This window comes from Rhinatrema bivittatum, chromosome 2, assembly GCF_901001135.1.
Source record: "Rhinatrema bivittatum chromosome 2, aRhiBiv1.1, whole genome shotgun sequence".
Taxonomy (NCBI): domain Eukaryota; kingdom Metazoa; phylum Chordata; class Amphibia; order Gymnophiona; family Rhinatrematidae; genus Rhinatrema; species Rhinatrema bivittatum.
This window is the reverse complement of record NC_042616.1, coordinates 256280407-256299132: the sequence shown is the minus strand read 5'-3', so window position 1 is coordinate 256299132 and position 18726 is coordinate 256280407. Positions and strand designations below refer to the sequence as shown.

Below are 18726 nucleotides of genomic sequence, written 5' to 3'. Positions count from 1 at the left end.
CCTGGGGACAAGGAGAAGGCAGATCTTACTATTGGACTGATAGGGGACACTATTTTAGATCTAATCCTCACTGGGAGGCAGGAATTAATGCAAGCGGTAACAGTGGTTGGGCCACTTGAAAATAGTGATAACAACATCATCAAATTTAACATAATCACTAAAGGGAGGACATTAAGCACACCTACTGCAGTAGAAACTTTAAAAAAAGGGATTTTGTTAACTTGAGGAAATTAGAAAAAAATTAAGAGCCATTAAGGTGGTTAAAAGTTTGCATGTGGAGTGGATGCTTTTTAAAAACACTCACTTGGAAGCTCAGATTAGATGTTTTCCATGCATTAAAAAGTTAGAAAGAAGACTAAATAACTGCAAGCATGTTCAAATGGTTTGGTGAAAGAGGCTACTAAAGCCAAAAGGACATCTTTTAAAAACTGAAAAGTGGATCTAAATAAAGAAACTAGGAAAGATCATAAGCACTGGTAAGTTAATGTAAAGCATTAATAAGGCAAGCCAAAAGAGAATTTGAAAAAAAAATTGCCAGAGAAACAACAACTAAAATAAAAACCTTTTCATCTATATTCAAAGCAAAAAGTCTGTGAGGGAATTATTTGGATGAGTAGATGACCGAAGGGTAAAAAGGGTACTCAGGAAAGAAAAGGCCATGATAGAAAACTAAATGAATTATTTTCTTTGGGAGCCAGTGGCCTTCTATGTTCTTTCTTGTTGGGCTGCTGATGGGAGGAGAGGTACTGTGGCCTTTACTTAGGAAGGGTGGTAACAGTGACCCAGCAGAGCATCTTATTGTTAGTCTACGGGTGGAGGGTAAGTGCCGGCAGCCTTGCTGAGCCTTTTCATGTTGGGCTACAGGCGGGAGGGTAGATGCCAGCATCTTTCAAACTTTGGTTACTTTGGCACTTGAAAACTTTTCTAGATCCCCCTGATTTCTACATTGCATTTCAATCTCTCCTTTTCTCTGGGCTTGACTATTGCAATTCTCTTTTTACTGGTTTTCCTGCCTATGCTATCTGTCTATTACAAATAATACAGTATTCTGCTGCTCACCTTCTATCTAACACAACCCTACGTTACCATATCACTCCTGCCTTGCAATCCCTCCACTGACTTCTAATAACATACCTAGTTCAATACAAGCTAACAGTAACAAGCCATACTTTATCGCATAGCATCTCCTCTCCATGGATCATTGATACACTGAAATTATACACTCCCTTCCAGACACTGAGATCAAAAAACCAATCTATCAACTTCCCTCCCTGAAGCTGACTCACCTAGATGAAATCCAAGAGCATGCCTTCTTGACAGCTAGTCCCTTGCTTTGGAATTCCCTCCCTTCAGAGATAATGATAATTTCAGATGTGAACTTCTTCCGGAAAGCTTTTAAGACCTATCTGTTTTAAAAGGCATACGATCTAGGTAGCAGATTTACTGAAGACTTTCTCTACAGCCTTCTATGACTTGTACATGTCTATTGTTTTATTGTATCCTTTTTTAACCAATTGTGGCTGTTCTATTGTACTACACCCTGAACTATGGAAGGGTGGGTAAGAAATCTTTAAAATAAATAATAAAAGGGATTGAATGGCTCCCATATAAGGAAAAGATAAACAGGTTAGGGGCTTAGGGCTCTTCAGCCTAGAGAAGAGACGGCTTGGAGGAGATATGGTAAAGGTCTATAAAATCATGAGAAGAGTGGAATGGATAAACAGGGCATGGCTATTTACTCTTTATATAGTACTTGGGGACACTTCATGAAGCTAATAGGTAGCACATTTAAAACAAATCATAAAAATAATTTTTTTTTTCACTTGATGCACAATTAGGCTATGGAATTTGTTACCAAAGGACATGGTGAACGCAGTTAGTATGGTTGGGTTTAAAAAGGAGTTATAAAGTGCCTGGAGGAAAAGTCCTTAAATCATTATTAGCCATAAAGACTTGAGAAAGCCACTGCTTTTCTCTGATTATGACCAAGAAGAATTGGATCCATTCTTTGGGATCCTGCTGGTTCCTTGTGACCTGGACAGGCTTGATGGACCTTTCATCTGATGGACATTCCATTTTAAGTGGACCAATTTAGAAAATCATCCATACTCGACCAACTTCAAATGGAATAAAATTTTGTGTGGATGTTCGCTGGGACCTGAAACAAAACTATGCAAAATGTTTTGGCTGAATCTCTATTAGTTCAAGAGCTAGAGGCAGCTGAATGAAGATACTCTTGGAGTACTGTGCTCTGTGCAACACAAAATGGCCACTCTTTCCACGCACTGCAGCCAAACAACCCCTGTTAGGATTCTGAAATGTTGTGAATTATTACAACCTCTGGTGCTAAGATCCTATGCAAAGTTTGGAACCTAACATGAGCTTGCCACCTTTTTTATGGGCCAGCAAACTATGTGAAAAATTTTACAAAAGAAATTTACAGCCTACTTTGACTCCTCATTGCTCCTGATGTATACTTTGATTCAGGCAATAAGTGGATCAGTAGTCATAGTCCATGACGTACATCTAGAATTTGCACTAAGAGGCTTTGCAGCCCACTGGAAGCAAAGATATTGTTACATAAAGACATGATGTCACCTTTTTATGCAAATATTTGCCAATTTTTGGTTGCAAATATCTCTACTGTGTAGTTTTCAATTTTTTCTTTGCAATGTCATTTGAAAGAGCCCCTTTTTTGCTACAAAAGTCACTCTGTTTCATCTTGGACCCAGCCTTGCTTTGGTCAGAATTACAGTCCTAAAGACAAGCATAATTTGCATGTGTGAATGAACAATGTTAAAAAGAGCCATCTTTGGCACCCAACTGTGAAACATGCAAATGAGCTAGAGATGTGAAATTTTACAGTACAGATCAGTTCACTGTGCTTACAACACTTTTAGCTTTGACACATTTGTTTAGACATATTTTCATAAATTAATTATCAAAATCAGTGTAAAACTTTGTATGCTGATTAGTTACCTTGCATTGGTCAGTGGTGGCTGAGCCAGTGCTAATGCAGCAAAACTGACAACCCCATCAACTAGAGGCCTCTCCAGACAACCAGACAAGGTACCATACAAAGGTTTCCAAGCTTTTATTTAAGCACAAAATAAGAAAAGGAAAGATTCTACATATAAGAATTGCTTAAACTGCAGGTTTCATAAAATTTCACTTACTGATTTTTCCTGCCTTGCATTTAAACGCTTTTGAATGTCCCATGAATGCGTGTCAAAGTGGCTTGTGAATAAATGTACTGCCTGCCTGATTAAGCTGTTATGGTGCAACAAGAATAGCAATAATGTGCTCTTCTGGAACCCAATAGGTGTCTCTTCGGGGCGGCCAGTAAATGACCTGGCAATACCTTGGGGTTACAAGAAATTAACCAAGACATCACGTTCCTCAATTGAGACTTCGCATAAACGATTCAGCTATTAAACCATTATAGCTGATTCAGAATTCAGCCGCAAGGATCCTTACCGGTACTGCAATGAAACAGCATATCACCCCTATCTTATACAAGTTGCATTGGCTGCCAGTCAAATTTAGAATCTTGTATAAAATTGTGAAGATAATACACACCTTACTAAACAGTTCTGATTCCATCTGGCTATGTACAACTTTGAGAATATATAAACCACCGAGAGAGCTTGGATCTGCTACTAAGAACCTGTTAGAGATACCTTCTGTACGACTGGCTACATTAAATGTCACAAGGCAAAGAGCCTTTTCAATAGTGGGTCCCATCCTGTGGAACTCTTTACCAAATGCCCTAAGACAAATAGCAAATAGGAATGATTTCAAGAAAGCACTAAAAACTTATTTATTCAAAGAAGCTTTTGGAAATATAGATCTTAAAGCTGAAGCACCAAGATAGTTAATTAATCAATAGACAGTGGGTACGTTTCTAGAGGCTGGTACTTGCTTAAAACTTTATATTAAGTTTTTTTTTCTCCTTGATTCCTGTTATTCTACCTGTTTGTTGTTTTTAATTAATAATTATTTAAAGGGATCCTATTTGCATAGTTGCCATTTGAATTTTTATTTATTATGAATTATTGTATTTTTCTCCAACTGCATTTTTAATTTTATTTATTTATTTTACTTTAATTATTTCTAAACACTTAAGGATTAGGAAATACAGTGGTTTTATTTTAATTATAATTTTTATTTTATTATTATTATTGTAAACCGTTTTGGTCAATTAGCTTTGTTAAAACGGTATATAAAATACTTTAAATAAAATAATAGAGACCAAGATGGCTGCTGACGAATAAACGGCAAACGCCGAGCTCCGGAGCTTACTTTTTTGCTTTGCTAAAAATTTCTTGAATCTACTTATTTCCTTGAAATCTTTGGTGGTAATAATGCCACACACGAAGCGCAAAGCAAAAATACGAGAATTTACCTCAACCCCAATTCCAACTACAAGGCAGCCCTGGATCGTGGAGGTTTTTGCCGGACTTGTGCAACCATTGCCAGAGGGAGGGGCCGTTGGTGGTTTCAGCGGAGAGCAGATGCTGAGCCCCCTGGCTGCTGAGACATCACTGAGCTCAGGCGCACCAACCACACCGGATCCCCCTCTCGGGACTATGGGACCTGAGCTGATTTCAGCTGCTCTGTTGGAGGAAAGAACGGCTTCGAAGGAAGACACCCAGAGAAGGAGTGACGGATGTACACTGCCTTGGGAGAGCCCGAAGTCACTGGGCTCCAGGGGTCGGGCAGACGAAGCACAGCATCGAGCTGAGGAAAGAGGTGAGCCCTTGGAGGAGAGCAAGGAAGAAGGGGAAATACGAGTAGTATGTGAAGTCTCTGAACTTAATCCAACCAAAGTAACTTTAGCAGAAATTTTGAAGGCTATTTCTCTTTGGAAAAGTCGATAACATCATTGACATTATTAGTGAAAGAAAGTATTGAAAAACATCAGAATATAGAAAATAGAGTTGAAAAAATTAAATCTTCTATCACTGGCGTTGAACAGAAGGTGGTAGAGTTGGAAAAATTCAAGGAAACTTGATCAAATCTGAAAATCTTCAGATGATAAAAATGGAAAATCTTGAAAATTACTTAAGAAGAAATAACCTAAGAATACTTAATTTCCCTAAGCTTAGATTACTTGCACATTGGGAATTGCTTAAGAGTTATTTACAGAACATACTTAAAATCCCTGAACAGGCGATGCCAACAATTGTTAGAATATATTATTTACCTCAAGTTGATAAAGTGAAAAATCAAGAACAGGATGAGAAGGAGAACGTCTCGTTTGATTTTATATCTATACTGGGAAAATCCCATGAGCTAATTGTGGAAGAAAGAGCTACCCTTTTTGTCCAGTTCGCTACCTCGTCAGATAGAGACTTAATCTTGAGAACTTTCTTTCGTAATCACCATCATAAATTTTATGGATATCCATTAAAAGTCTTTCCAGATATAACCAAGAACACGCAGATAAAAAGGAAAAGATTTATAGCCATGAGAGAGGAAGTTCCTGCGAGAGGGGCTAAGTATATGCTCCGCTACCCATGCTATTGTCTGATTATCCATCAGAAATCAAGATATATATTCAGAGAACCTGAACAACTGCGAGTGTATCTCGACTTCCACTCTAAGGGGCAGATTTTTTAAAAGTACGCGCGCAAGGCTGCACAAAATCGGCAACCTGCGCGCGCCGAGCCGTGCAACCTGCCTCCGTTCCCTCCGAGGCCGCTCTGAAATCGGAGCGGCCTTGGAGGGAACTTTCTTTCCGGCGCCCCCCACCTTCCATTTCCTTCCCCTAAGTAACCCGCCCCCCCCCCCCCCCGGCCCTAACTAATTCCCCCCCACCTTTATTTCAAAAGTTACGCCGGCCCGAGTGCCATGTTCCGGACTGGGGGCTGGTCCGGAGGCCGCGTCCACGCCCCTGGAACACCCCTGGGCCGGAACCACGCTCACGGCCCCGCCCCCGGAACGCACCCCGATGACGCGCCGGCCGCGACACGCCCCCCCAGGAAAGCCTCGGGACTTACGCGCTTCCCAGGGCTTGCGTGCAATGCCGAGCCTATGCAACATAGGCTCGGCGTGTGCAGGGGGTGGAAGGGGCAGCTTTTCGGGGGTTACCCACGTATCTTACGCGCGTACCCCTTTGAAAATCTGTCCCTAAGTAAACTCCAAGGGAAGGATGGCATTAAGTTTAAAGGCACTGGTTAATTTTGAAGCAATATGTAAATTATACATGTTTGTATTTTCCTAGTATTTCTGCTTTAATTACATTTTGGTCTCTTAGGGCCTCATTTTCTAAAGTATCGCAGGCCTGCAATACTTTAGGGAATGAGGGGCGGGGGGGCCGAAACGGGGGGCGGGCCTGCGCTAGCCGGCAGCAATCGCACCGTCGCGGTGCGATCGCTGCCGGTTTCGCACCCAATAGCGCCACCATAGGAGGTGTAGCTATTGGGCGCGAACTCGGACGCGAAAAGGGCCTTACCTTTTCGTCGTCTACGGCGTCTTCGCGGAGTCGGCCCCGGTGACGCCCTGACTCCTCCTCTTCCGGGGCCAACTCCGCCCCCATTTTGGTATCGCGTGCGATCCAGATGGAAAATGTGGCCCTTAATTTCCTATAAACAGAGACATAAAGAGAAAAAATAGTATTTTTTATTTAAATGTGTTTCTTTATATTGTTAAATCTGATTTATGATGTCTATTCTAGAACTTTTGTTCTGTATATTATTTGAAAAATTAAATAAATAAGCAATAAAAATAAATAAATAAATAAATCGCTAGGATTTATCATAGATGAAAGCCAAGAGCCAGATTTTCAAAAGGTTATGCACGCTGGGCCTATTTTCAAAAGCCCCAGCGGTGCGCATAAAGCCCTGGGACGCGCATAAGTCCCTGGGCTTGTAAAAAGGGGAGGGGTGGGGACAGGGCGGGGGAGGGGTCAGCGGTTCCTGGCACAGTGGCCCTTTCCCGCTGTGTCAGAGATTGTGTGCCGGCAATCGGCCGGCAGGCACAAAAGGTAAAACAAACATTTTGGGGGGTTTAGAGTAGGGCTGGGGTGGGGGGAGAAGGTTAGGGGAAGGGGTGGTAAGGGAACGGGGGAAGGCTGCGCAGCTCGGTACGTTCTAGGTGCACAATTGTGCACCCCCTTTTGCGCGCCGACCCCGGATTTTTTAACTTGTGCACGCCGGGTAGCGTGCGCACATCTACGCCCGCGCGCAACCTTTTAAAATCTACCCCTAAATACTGACCAGGTTGGAAGCTGGATACTTGAAGGGCATTAAAATATTCACATTCATGTTCTAGAACATTTGCAATGAATGAGGTGATGTCATTCAAAATTTTGCTAATGCAAATTTTAGTTGCATCAATGGGCTTGAATTGATGATTTTCCTTTGTGCCAGCAATTGTATGATCTTTGATAAATCTCTCATCCTGAACATGTCTGATTGCTTCAATGTTTTCCTTTGGCACAAAGAAAAATTTGATACCAGGGACACAAAGAGTACAATGGTGTCAGAGGCCAGGGCATGTGCCCAAAATCTCTGCCACAACACAATTACTGCCATTACTACAATTCCTTGAGAAAGTGATACTTTTGCATGTTCAGGCTTGCATGCAGTAAATAACACAGCATGCAGTAAATAACACAGCACAATAAAATATCAATTTTGAGGGGTCATTTATAAAAGTATATCAAAGCAAGATGCGTCATAAGCTACAAGCATACAGACCGATACAGTACACTGCATTGCATGTAGATGGCCCTATTAGTTATTCCCGCGCAATTCAGTAAGTAAAATGTGCAGTCAAGCCGCACATTTTACTTTCAGAAATTAGCGCCTACCCAAATGTAGGCGTTAATTTCTGCCGACACCGGGAAAGTGTACAGAAAAAACTGCTTTTCTGTACACCCTCCGACTTAATATCATGGCGATATTAAGTCGGAGGTCCCAAGAGTAAAAAATAATTAATAATAATTAAAAAAAAAAAAATCAGCCCGCGGCTCGCGGGTTGAAAATCGGACGCTCAATTTTGCCGGCATCTGGTTTCCGAACCCAAGGCTGTCAGCAGGTTTGAGAACCAATGCCGGCAAAATTAAGCGTCAGCTGTCAAACTTGCTGAGAGCCGCCGCTTCTCTCAAAAAAGAGGCGCTAGGGACGCCCTAGTGTCCCTACCGCCTCTTTTTACCGTGGGCCCTCATTTGAATACTAAATCGTGAGCACAGGAGAGTGGCCTGTGCGCGCGCCGGGACTGCTCTCCTGCGACTTTTACTGTATCGGCCTGATAGCACTAAAAGGCTTTACAGGCAACTGGAAGCACTGTAGAATTTCACAACTCTAGCTCATTTGCGTGTTACACAGCAGGTCGCCAAAGATGCCTCTTTTTAACATAGAGCGCCCATGCATGCAAATGATGCATATTGTTGGGACCTTAATTCTGACAAAGTAAGATCAGGTCCAAAATGAAACAGGGCAACTTTTGTAGAAAAAAAGATGCTCTTTCAAATGACACACACAAAAAAAAGGAATTAAAAACTACACAGTAGAGATATTCCCACCTGAAAATCGGCAAACGTTTGCATAAAAAAGTGACATCATGTCTTTATGTACTTATATCTTTGCTTCTAATTGCCTGTAAAGCCTTTTAATGTAATTCCTATACATATATGCCAAAGGTCGACTACTAGTCCAGTCAGTGCCTGAATCAAAGTATAGGTCAAGGAGCAATGAGGAGTCAAATTAGGCATTATATTTCTTTTATAACATTTTTCACATAATTTGCTGGCCAATAAAAAGGGAAAAAAGCTCACTTTATATTCCAAACTTTGAACTGGGACTTACCATCAGAGGTTATACTAATCCATAAAATTTCAGGCTCCCAAGAGGTGTTCTCTGGCTGCAGCACCAGGTCAAAATGACCATTTTAGGTTGTGTGGAGCATGGTACTCAGAGTTGACCTCCATTCAATTGCCTTTAGCACTCCAACTAATGGAGATCCAGGTGAAAAATTTAGTACAGTTTTGTTTGAGATGCTAGAGAACATCGGTGCAAAATTTTGTTTGATTTGGAGGAAGTTGAGCGTATACCCCCTGGTCCACTTGATATGGCATGGCCCCTGACCCAATATGGCAAGAGGGGTGTTGAATGGTACTGCTTCAGAAGACAGTCCTTTGCCAGTTCTATTCCATATAGGGAAGTTGGAATATCTCATGTTAATGTCAAAATAGAAAAAAGATATCTAATCTTTTCACCCAAATCCAACAATGAATTCATACAGAGACTACATAAGTTAGGCATTTGTTCCAAAAGAAAAAATATGATTCACTGTAAGAAAATGCCATATTTTTATCACATAACAGGGCCAAAATTGCTTAAAGATCTGTTTGGCATATTTGATTATATATTATGAGACTATTAAAGTTTAATTTATTCTATTAAATAATTCAGACTTTTCTTTTCCTAGGTGTCTAGATATAGCATGAGTCCATTTGAAGGCTGTGATGAAGAGGACTGTGTTATTATTGACGGTATTATATTCAAGACTGGAGAATGCATTGAAAACATAACAGACACCTTTAAAGAGCTAGATACTTTGATGAGTGAATTGCAAGATGACTTTTAAATGTTTTGATGGAACTGAGATATTTCTGTAAAGGAACACAATACGTCTAACTTTCACATTTCTTAATTCTTTTTTTGCAACTGTAGTTTTTTTCAGTTAGTATAGCATGTGCAGTATCTGAGGATTAGTTGTTGAACTGGTTATATTGGATTGTAGAATAGATGATTAGTATACTGTTTATGATTTAGTTATGCAGTGTTCTTACTTTTGAAATAATTTGATTAGTTCTATACCAGAAATGTACATTAATAGATGAATATGACATCACAAGACAATTGTAGGCTTTTCACCATTTCTCCCCAATCATTAATTTAGCTTCATTTCTCATACCTCTCCCTTCCATAAACCATCCCACAAACTGGCCACTCAACATTTATTATAAATGGAAAATTAAGACCATATGTTTATGCAATACAATTCACAATAATTAATTATATATAATATTCACAGTTCTTTCTTTTCAGTTTAAACCTATTTTCACAGATAAATTCTCAGGTTTTTCTAAAGATGAAAATCAGTTTAAACTGATTTTTACCCTAATTTTAAAAGCCTCACTCACAATGTTTTCCAGCATTTCCTCCCCTAGAAAACCCTAGCCCTGTCCATGATTTTGAAAGTTATAAGGCCTTCTTCATAAGAAGTTTGAGAATCCCTGCTCTAGGATCCTATTCTGCTTAATATATTTTTTTACCTTCCTGGCTTCTGTCCACCAACAAAAGCTCCAATATTTACCCAGAAAAATGATAAATTATTTTTCCACTGATTTTCTCCCTTTTTTGTTATTGTAATAAATACTGATATATCCTCAGAGAAAAACTAAAAATGAAGATCATAAGAATATTACCTAGTTCAGTACTATTTGTATAATTCCTAACTGGAGGCAAGAGTTAAATAATATACTTCACTGATAGTATATTAAATTTGATATTTAATTAAAATTGCACACTCTCAGACCTTGCTCATTTGTTGACATCTTTGGTTGATCTGCTTTACAGGGCCTAGGCAGCAATATGATCTACCATACTGCATCCAATTAATTTGCAACCTGCCATGCTAGATATTGATGCTCTTGAGCAGTTCTCCTGATACTGATACTACTACCATAGAGCAATTTTGCTCACTTATTGACATCTTTGACCAACTTGCCTTGCAAGGCCTGGTCAGCCACACAAACTACCATGCTGATCCCAGTCAACTTCCAACTTGCCATTCTGGATGGTTATATTTGACCAATCCTCCTGAAAGTATTCTATAAAGTGTTCCAGTCCACCTCTGCCTTTCTGGGTGTAAGGTTTTCCAGAAAGCACTTCACTATTCCTTTGACTATATATTGCTGTAGACTCTGGTCTCAAATAACACTACATGGATCTAAAAGCTTACTGATTGGAACACTTTATCTATAACCTCCTAAATTCTCAGCCAGTGTTCCCTCTAAGTTCTGAAAGGCTTCATGCGCAAAAACTTTCTTTTGTGCAACATTTTATAAGCAGAGTTCACTATGCACCAGTACCAGGATTTCTTGTGCGCACTATGCTTTGCTGTGTGTGCAGGGTTCAGAACTTGTGTGCACACACATAGCCTAGAGGGAACAGTGTTGTCAACTGGATAGGGTTTGTTGGGTTACTTCTCTCCTGCCCAGAATAATCCTACACAGACTCATCACCTTTTATTAATAGGCCAAATACATCCTTCCATTTGTCTCCCTAGCATATTTCAGCTTGCAAAGCAAAAAAGGACCTGGGACAACTGTGGGGGAGTGGTGACATGGAGACCACATAGGTGCCATGTAATGTCTAATACCTTCTAAAATGTATAGGAAGCTCAAATTTGGTCGTAAAAATGCACTTAAAAGTGATTATATTAAAAATGTACAATGTGCTGATCTGACTAGCTTACCTTGAAGAATGGAATTTGCCACCAGAGAGAATGCTAAGAAAAATGGGCTTTAATTACTGACATACAATGACAATTTAATTTCTGCACAGGTTAGCTAAGATGTAAAAATACATCAACATTTTTAGATTATATTGTATCTGCTTTCGCTGACATAAAAGTTGCTATGTAAACTGAAAATTAAATAAAATGAAAATGTTATATTGTATTGTATTGTAATTTTAATTTAATGATTGAGTGACTGGATAGTTCAAGGGAATTAATACAGTGTTACAAAACCTTTTACTTTTAACGCAGCAGTTCAAATCCTGTTCACGCTCGTAATAAAAAATACTCATTACCATCTTAAAGATGTTTGATAGCTTGTATGAAATAAATAGTGGTCTCAGGCTAGATTCCAGTGGCTTACAGTTCACATCAGAAAAAAATATATAATTTGGCATTAATTGTACCATAATTTGTAATCTCATCAGAGGGGTCAAAGGAATTTGATGTGCTCTTTTACCTCCTTAAATGTAGCTCCTCCAGACCTAGGTTTAGGCATATTAGCAGAGCATTTTGGTCAAGCTTGCACTGCCTATACTATAACTGTGGATAAATGGAGTACTTTGGTTTTTAGTGTTGTCAATTGGGTACCATGTAGAATTACTAAAATTTACTAAAAACATTTTATTATTAAAGTAGAAACACCAGATAAACAGCATACAGTGATAGCTTTTCATTTATGAAATGAGATTATTTAATCATAATAGTTTATACTGAAATGTCATAGCAATATTGAAATGCATGAATATAACTGTGTTGTAAAGATGGCTCTTCAATATCATGCATTCTTGTTGGTGAAATACAGCATACAATTACTAGAGATTTATCAATTTTCCCATGTCACCTTCCAGCTATTCAAAAGACAGATTGGATGTTATTTTTTTTTTTTAGCATTTATATAGTACACTAAACCAGGGTGCTTTTAAAACAAATTACCTAAGTACCCACCCTAGAAAGCTTACAGTCTAAGGAGTCAATTCAGCCATTTCCAGAAATGATACTAATGCAAATAGATATTTAGGAAGATTGGCAAATAAAGATACTTGCTATTCAGAGCTAGAGCATAGGCTTGCAGGATGCTGGATATGCCAAAAAAGTTCATGTTTAATGAGGTGTTTTGAACAAAATCTGAATCACAGAATGCATTAGCTGTTTCATTTCTATATTCATGAACCTAATTATTGGGGTTACCATCTGACCCAGGTCAACCCTGAAAGGTGAATCTGTACCAGCTTTCCCCATTGCATCTCTGATTTCTTGGTCTTGCCTTTACTAGAAAAAGTGGAACTACAAGACCCAAGATGCAATACTACAAAAGCAAAACTGGATCAACCTCTTAGGATTGAACTGGGTCAATTGACAAACCTACCCATCTGTTTTCAGACATGCAAAGTTGTTCAGGTAATATCAGTCTCATGTACAAGGAAACCATACTGAGCATGATTGGGATGTGATGCAACAAAGCAATATAACAGATGATGGCAGATAAAGACCAAGTAGCCCTTTCAGTTTTCCCAGTTGTTTGATTGTATACTACTATCCTAATTACCAGTTGAAAATCCTGAGAAGTCAGTTGTGTTGCCTTCCTCTTTGGTATGCTTCCATCCTGGGTAGATAAGCATTCAAGTTCCCATCCTTAATCCACACCCATCTTCATATCTAGCTGAGTAGATCCCAGTGGTCTTACTGGATAGTACCTGGCTACCACCAACCTACAGGAATTGATCTGAGTGGGTTCTTGGGAGTAGCAACCTGTGGGTTCCAACCCTGCAACTCCATGACCTGCTGTGTTACAGGGTCATGCTTCTTTTATCCAAGGGAAGTCTTGAGAGAGTATTGCTGGAAATGGTGCTTAAATCCCACAAAGGAATTTGTTGGAGCGTTAAACTTTAAAGCCCGGATTTTTAAAGGCCCACGCACATAAAGAACGGGGTTTATGCATGTAGCTGAGCCTTGCACATGGCGCGCGCATTTTAAAATGGGTCCTGCCGCATGCGTAAACCCCGGTACACGCACAAGTGTCAAGCCCTGAAAAAGGGGCAGGGTGGGATGGAGGCCGGCTGAGCAGCAGCCATTAGTGCAATGGCAGTCAGCCGGGGAGAAAACTACTTCTGCTTCGGAGGAGTGGTAAGTAGTGAAATAAAAAAATTTGGGGTAGGTAGGGGTTAGGGGTCAGGGTGGAGAGGGGAAAGGGGAAAGGGAAGGAAGGTTAGGCGGGGGGGTAGGGAAGTTCCCTCCCAGTCCGCTCCTTAATTGGAGAGAAGTGGGAGGGAACTGGGGGGGCCCGATTGCGTCACCATGCGTAATTACTGAAAAATTGCGCACTGCCATCGAATTTTATAGCATGCGTGCGCCGGCATGCGCATGTTATAAAATCATTGCATCCATTGCATGCGCCGGAAACAGTGCGCACATGGATGGCCATGCACTCCTTTTAAAATCGATCCCTTACTGTGTATGTATATTTGTGTGCTGGTAAATGATTTAAGATCTTGAATTAATCCTGTGTGAAGTTGGAGGATATAATTGTATGTGCTGAGAAAAGAAAGAGTTTGAATTAACCTTGTATGTAGTTTAAGGTTTGAATTTAATTTAAAGTTTATAATTGTGTGTGCGCTGGGAAGTAAACAGAGTTTATAGAGGTCACATGCTTGATCTGAGATATGTGAACTGGTTCCTGGGCAAGTGGTCACTGATGATTGGTTCCCATCTATCCTTGAAAAAAGAAATGGCTGGTGTGTTAGTGTAAATTGTCACCACAATGTGATTTCTAGAAAGAATTTTTGTAAAAGTATACTATTATATAGAGGAAAAGACCTCAGCACTGGTGATTATCTGAAAGGTTTTCAGGATTCTACCAGTTGTTACAATTATGGGTCAAAAACCTCTAAATCAGTGGTTCTCAACCCTGTCCTGGGGACCCCCCCAGCCAGTCGGGTTTTCAGGATATCCACAATGAATATGCATGAGAGAAAATGTGCATGTTATGGAGGCAGTGTATGCAAATTTTCTCTCATGCATATTCATTGTGAATATCCTGAAAACCCGACTGGCTGGGGGGGTCCCCAGGACAGGGATGAGAACCACTGCTCTAAATAGAATTTTATTTTTTATTGAAAACCAAATTTTATCTTTTTTTGTTTTTAATAAAATGATCCAAATTGTATTCAATTGAATTTTGTATCGATGTTACCAAATGTTTCTCGAAAAACTTTAATTCTCTTTTTGGAAGATATTCTTGCTCCCACTGGTACGTTTCTCTTAAGAATCACTTTTTTACTTTAGATCAGTATCAATCATTGCGGTTTCAAATACACTGCCCGTACAATGATATTAAAATCCAAATTGCTTTCTCTGTGATGCCCGGCTGGGCTGTAGTGAGTTGCTTTCTCTATGACGCCCGGCTGGGCTATAGTCAAATAATGAAATGCATTTTAAATTTCTTAAGTACTACAGAAAGTTACTATAGGGACAACTTAGAACTTATTTTATAAAGCGCAAAATCTGCTTTTATAAATTGGCTTTGTTTGCGCTGAAAGAACGCCAGAAGCGCCAGATGGTCTGTTCAACTGCTGAGCTTTAAATGAGTTAAAGAAATGCCAAGAACGCCGACGGACGTTTCGCAGATATGCTGCTTCAGGGCACTATCGCGTCTGGACAAATCATTAGTTCTGTCCTGATCAAGTTAAGATCTCCAGGCTTTGAATAATAGTGCCCTGAAGCAGCATATCTGCGAAACGTACATCGGCGTTCTTGGCATCTCTTTAACGCATTTAAAGCTCAGCAGTTGAACAGACCATCTGGCGCTTCTGGCGTTCTTTCAGCGCAAACAAAGCCACATGGTATTTTGTCAAAAGGATTTTCACTTTTTCCTCTCATGGTCTGTGGCAGAATAAAGGGATATGACTTTTGTAGCTAGGTTTGCTGATTTTTGCCATGGCAGGAAAAGAAAACAAAAATGATAGAATTGACCAATAGATTAGAACAGGAAGTGGTGTGACTGAAGAATGCAGATATTCAGGATTGAGGGCTCTGGGAGGTGAATAAAACAATATAAGTATGAGTGAATAAACCCTTTTGGGCCAGTCTGTGGGCAAAATAGGTGACGTGCATTAAGGGAGCATCTTTAGTGGCCACGCTTCCTTTGTGTCATGAATAATGTTTTATTAGCCATGCTGAATAACTTTCTGATTACCCTTTAAAAAATTGACTCTTTAAAGAACTTAAGCTGTTACACTATATGCATGATTGCATTTAATACAGGTCATTTCCTTCTGCTGCTCTTTCATTTTATTTTCTTGGACAAGATAAATTTGCAGTTTCAGTAGTCTCAACAATAGCGGTCATATTCTCTAAAGCAGTGGTGTGATGCGGCACAAAGTAAATGTGAAAGGTGCAGAAGTTAGGAATAATAATTTCCCTTATGCATGCAGATTTTCTTTAAATAGGTCATCTTTATCTGCAGTGATATTCCATCACTCATTTTAATTCCATCTGCAAGTGTTTTTCTAAATGCATCTTTTGATTACTATTTATATTTCAGATGCACACGGAAATGTCATGCTTCTCAAAAATAATTTAATATTCAAAAATAGGAAGAAATGCTATTGGGCATTATGTAATGAGAGTGACATTCTGAACAGGCATAACCAAAGTCTCCCTTGTTGCCTTTGGAATGCAAATAGTTACTGCTCAGCTAAATGGAGTTAAATAAACTGACAAGTTTCCAGACCCAGAGGGACTGCATAGAGAAGTTCTAATATTCTTTTCAGTCCTGCTTCCCCTTCCTCTGTAGACATGAGAAATTCTTCTCTACATGGCCTCAAGTTGCTAGCAGCCTCCCCTGAAATACTCTGACCTTGCCATCCTTCCTCACCAGTGTTCCTGAACTGTCCCCTATCCTTGTGATCCAGAAGCAGGATTCATATTTACCTCACCAGGTTCGCTGCCTTGCTCTCATGGGCTGCTACTGATACATCGTTACTCTCTGAATGCAATGGTATCCCATTTCCCATCCTTCAATGCACAGTATGCCACCTCCTATCCTTGCCCAGTGTACAAATTGTATTTTGCTTATCCTCACAGGCCTTGTGCATGCACACCTACAAAAAGGATCACAGACAGGTGGGCAGACAAGCAGACAGATGGACTGTTAACCTTCAAGGATAGTGGTAGCCAGATAGTGGACCCTTGGGCCGGGCTGCCAGGGATGACTGATTGGCAGACGGGGAGACAGAGTCAGATGCCTGGGAGGGCTTCACCCGGAGCCCGGAATCCCCCCGGGAGGAGCCCGTAGGGACCCAGGCCCTTGGGACTTAGGCTGAGCAGGGGAAGTTCAGAAGCTAGGTTAGAGGAAGTCAGTCAGGTAGCCAGAAGGGAGCAGACCCTGGATCGGATCAAGGTGGGGAAAGAGCAACAGAGTCCAGAGCGATCCGAGGCTGGGCCAACGCTCCATGGACAAGGTCAGGGCAGCAGAAGAATGGCAGGAGTTCTGTAGCAAGGCGGAGTCTGGACTGGCAGCAGGCAGGCAGGTGAAGTTCAGAAGTAAACCGGGATCGAGGCAGGTAGCGGACAAGCAGCAGAGTGCTGAAGCAGACTGGGATTGAGACAGGCGGCAAACAGGTAAGCAGGGTACTGAAGCAAACCGGGGTCGAGGCAGGCGTCAGACAGGCAGGCAGTGTACTGAAGCAAACCGGAGTCGAGGCGGGCGGCAGACAGGCAGACAGAGTACTGAAGCAAACCGGAGTCGAGAACCAGGAAGCCAAACGAGAGCGTCACTGAAGCAGGTACAGGAACGGGAGGCAACTAGTATTCAGAGAACCTCGTTGCAAGGCGTTTAGTAGGAGACTGGATGCCGGTTAAATGCGGTCCGGGGCGTGACATCAGCGAAAGGGGCTGTCCCGAACTTCCGGGTGCTGGGCGCACATAAGGCCCTTCCTCACGTGTGCGCGAGGCCGAACGAGAGGGGCGGAGCTTCTGGCAGCCTGGACGGCGTTCTCCACGTGGCGAGGCAGTGGCCTGGTGGCCTACTGAACCGGGGGCCCGGCGCGGTCCTCCATGGACTGGAACGAAGGTAAGCGGACCCGACCCCGAACATGGGGGAGGCGGTCGGGACCGCAACGTGGACTCTACCTGGACATAAGACATTCTTTATTCTTTTAGAAAGAATGCCTAAAAAATGTATATGCAAAAACAAAATTATGCTGGACAAGGTTGAGCACTGCTGGTAGTAGGTAGGAAATATACATTTTCACTATCTACTACTAATGAAAAAATGACCCTAACATTAAATTATAAATAATATCATAAGGTTTGTGCAAGTGACGTGGTATTTTTACTTACTTTATTCTGCTTTGAGGCAATAAGGTGTATGCCTTTTTCTAACTGTCTTAACCTGTATCAGAGCAATTTGCCTTGTATCAAACAGTTAGTGTGTGCTTTTCAGTAATTATCACCTGGGGTAAAACCTTCAAACACTGACAGAAATAAACAGGTGAAGTTAATTATCTTCAATGATTTACTCCTCTATTATGGTTCTGGTAAGAAAGGAAAAGTCTCTTTTGTTTAACTCTAGCACAGCTTGGTGTCTTCCATGGACTTCTAATTGTTTTATAAACTTCCTGGAACTTTGAATATGTCTTCAGAAAATATTAATAATGCCATAGAAACGTGTGAGATAACTGGAGCTGGGTTTGCGCATGTTATAAAATTGGGCGTAGGTTTGTGCGTGCCAGGCTGCATGCACAAATCTACGCCCTCGCATAGGTTTAAAAATCTGGCCCTATATGTTTTGCAGAATATAAAAAATAAATAAAATAAAGTAAAATATTCACTCTAAGGAAAATCTTCCCCCTCCTATAATCTATTTAGTACAAATCCAAGAAAGATATTTTGGATGCACCAAAAGGTGGAGCCAACATAGGCTCTCCACTAACACTCTCCGCTTCATCCACTGATTGGCCTACAAAGGGTTAATTCCGCCGATCACACACACACACACACACACAAACAAATGCTTTTTTATTCACTTCACATCACCTCTAAATATACTTATAAAGGTCATATACTTTTTTGTAATGACTTAGAACCAATGTCAGGAAGTATTTCTTCTTGAAGAGGGTGGTGGATGCCTGGAATGCCCTTCCAGAGGAAGTGGTGAAGACTAAAACTGTGAAAGAATTCAAAGGGGCTTGG

At 40.7% G+C, this 18726-nt stretch overlaps 1 protein-coding gene across 1 annotated transcript in view; it reads left to right on the top strand.

Annotated features, from left to right (window-relative positions):
• ZCWPW2 (zinc finger CW-type and PWWP domain containing 2) overlaps positions 1–11688 on the top strand; it is a 197793-nt gene extending 186105 nt beyond the window's left edge. The window contains exon 9 of the mRNA XM_029587073.1: positions 9436–11688. Coding sequence (XP_029442933.1) covers positions 9436–9594 — 159 coding nt within the window. The 3' untranslated portion in view covers positions 9595–11688. The remainder of the gene's footprint in view (positions 1–9435) is intronic.
• Positions 11689–18726: the final 7038 nt, after the last annotated feature.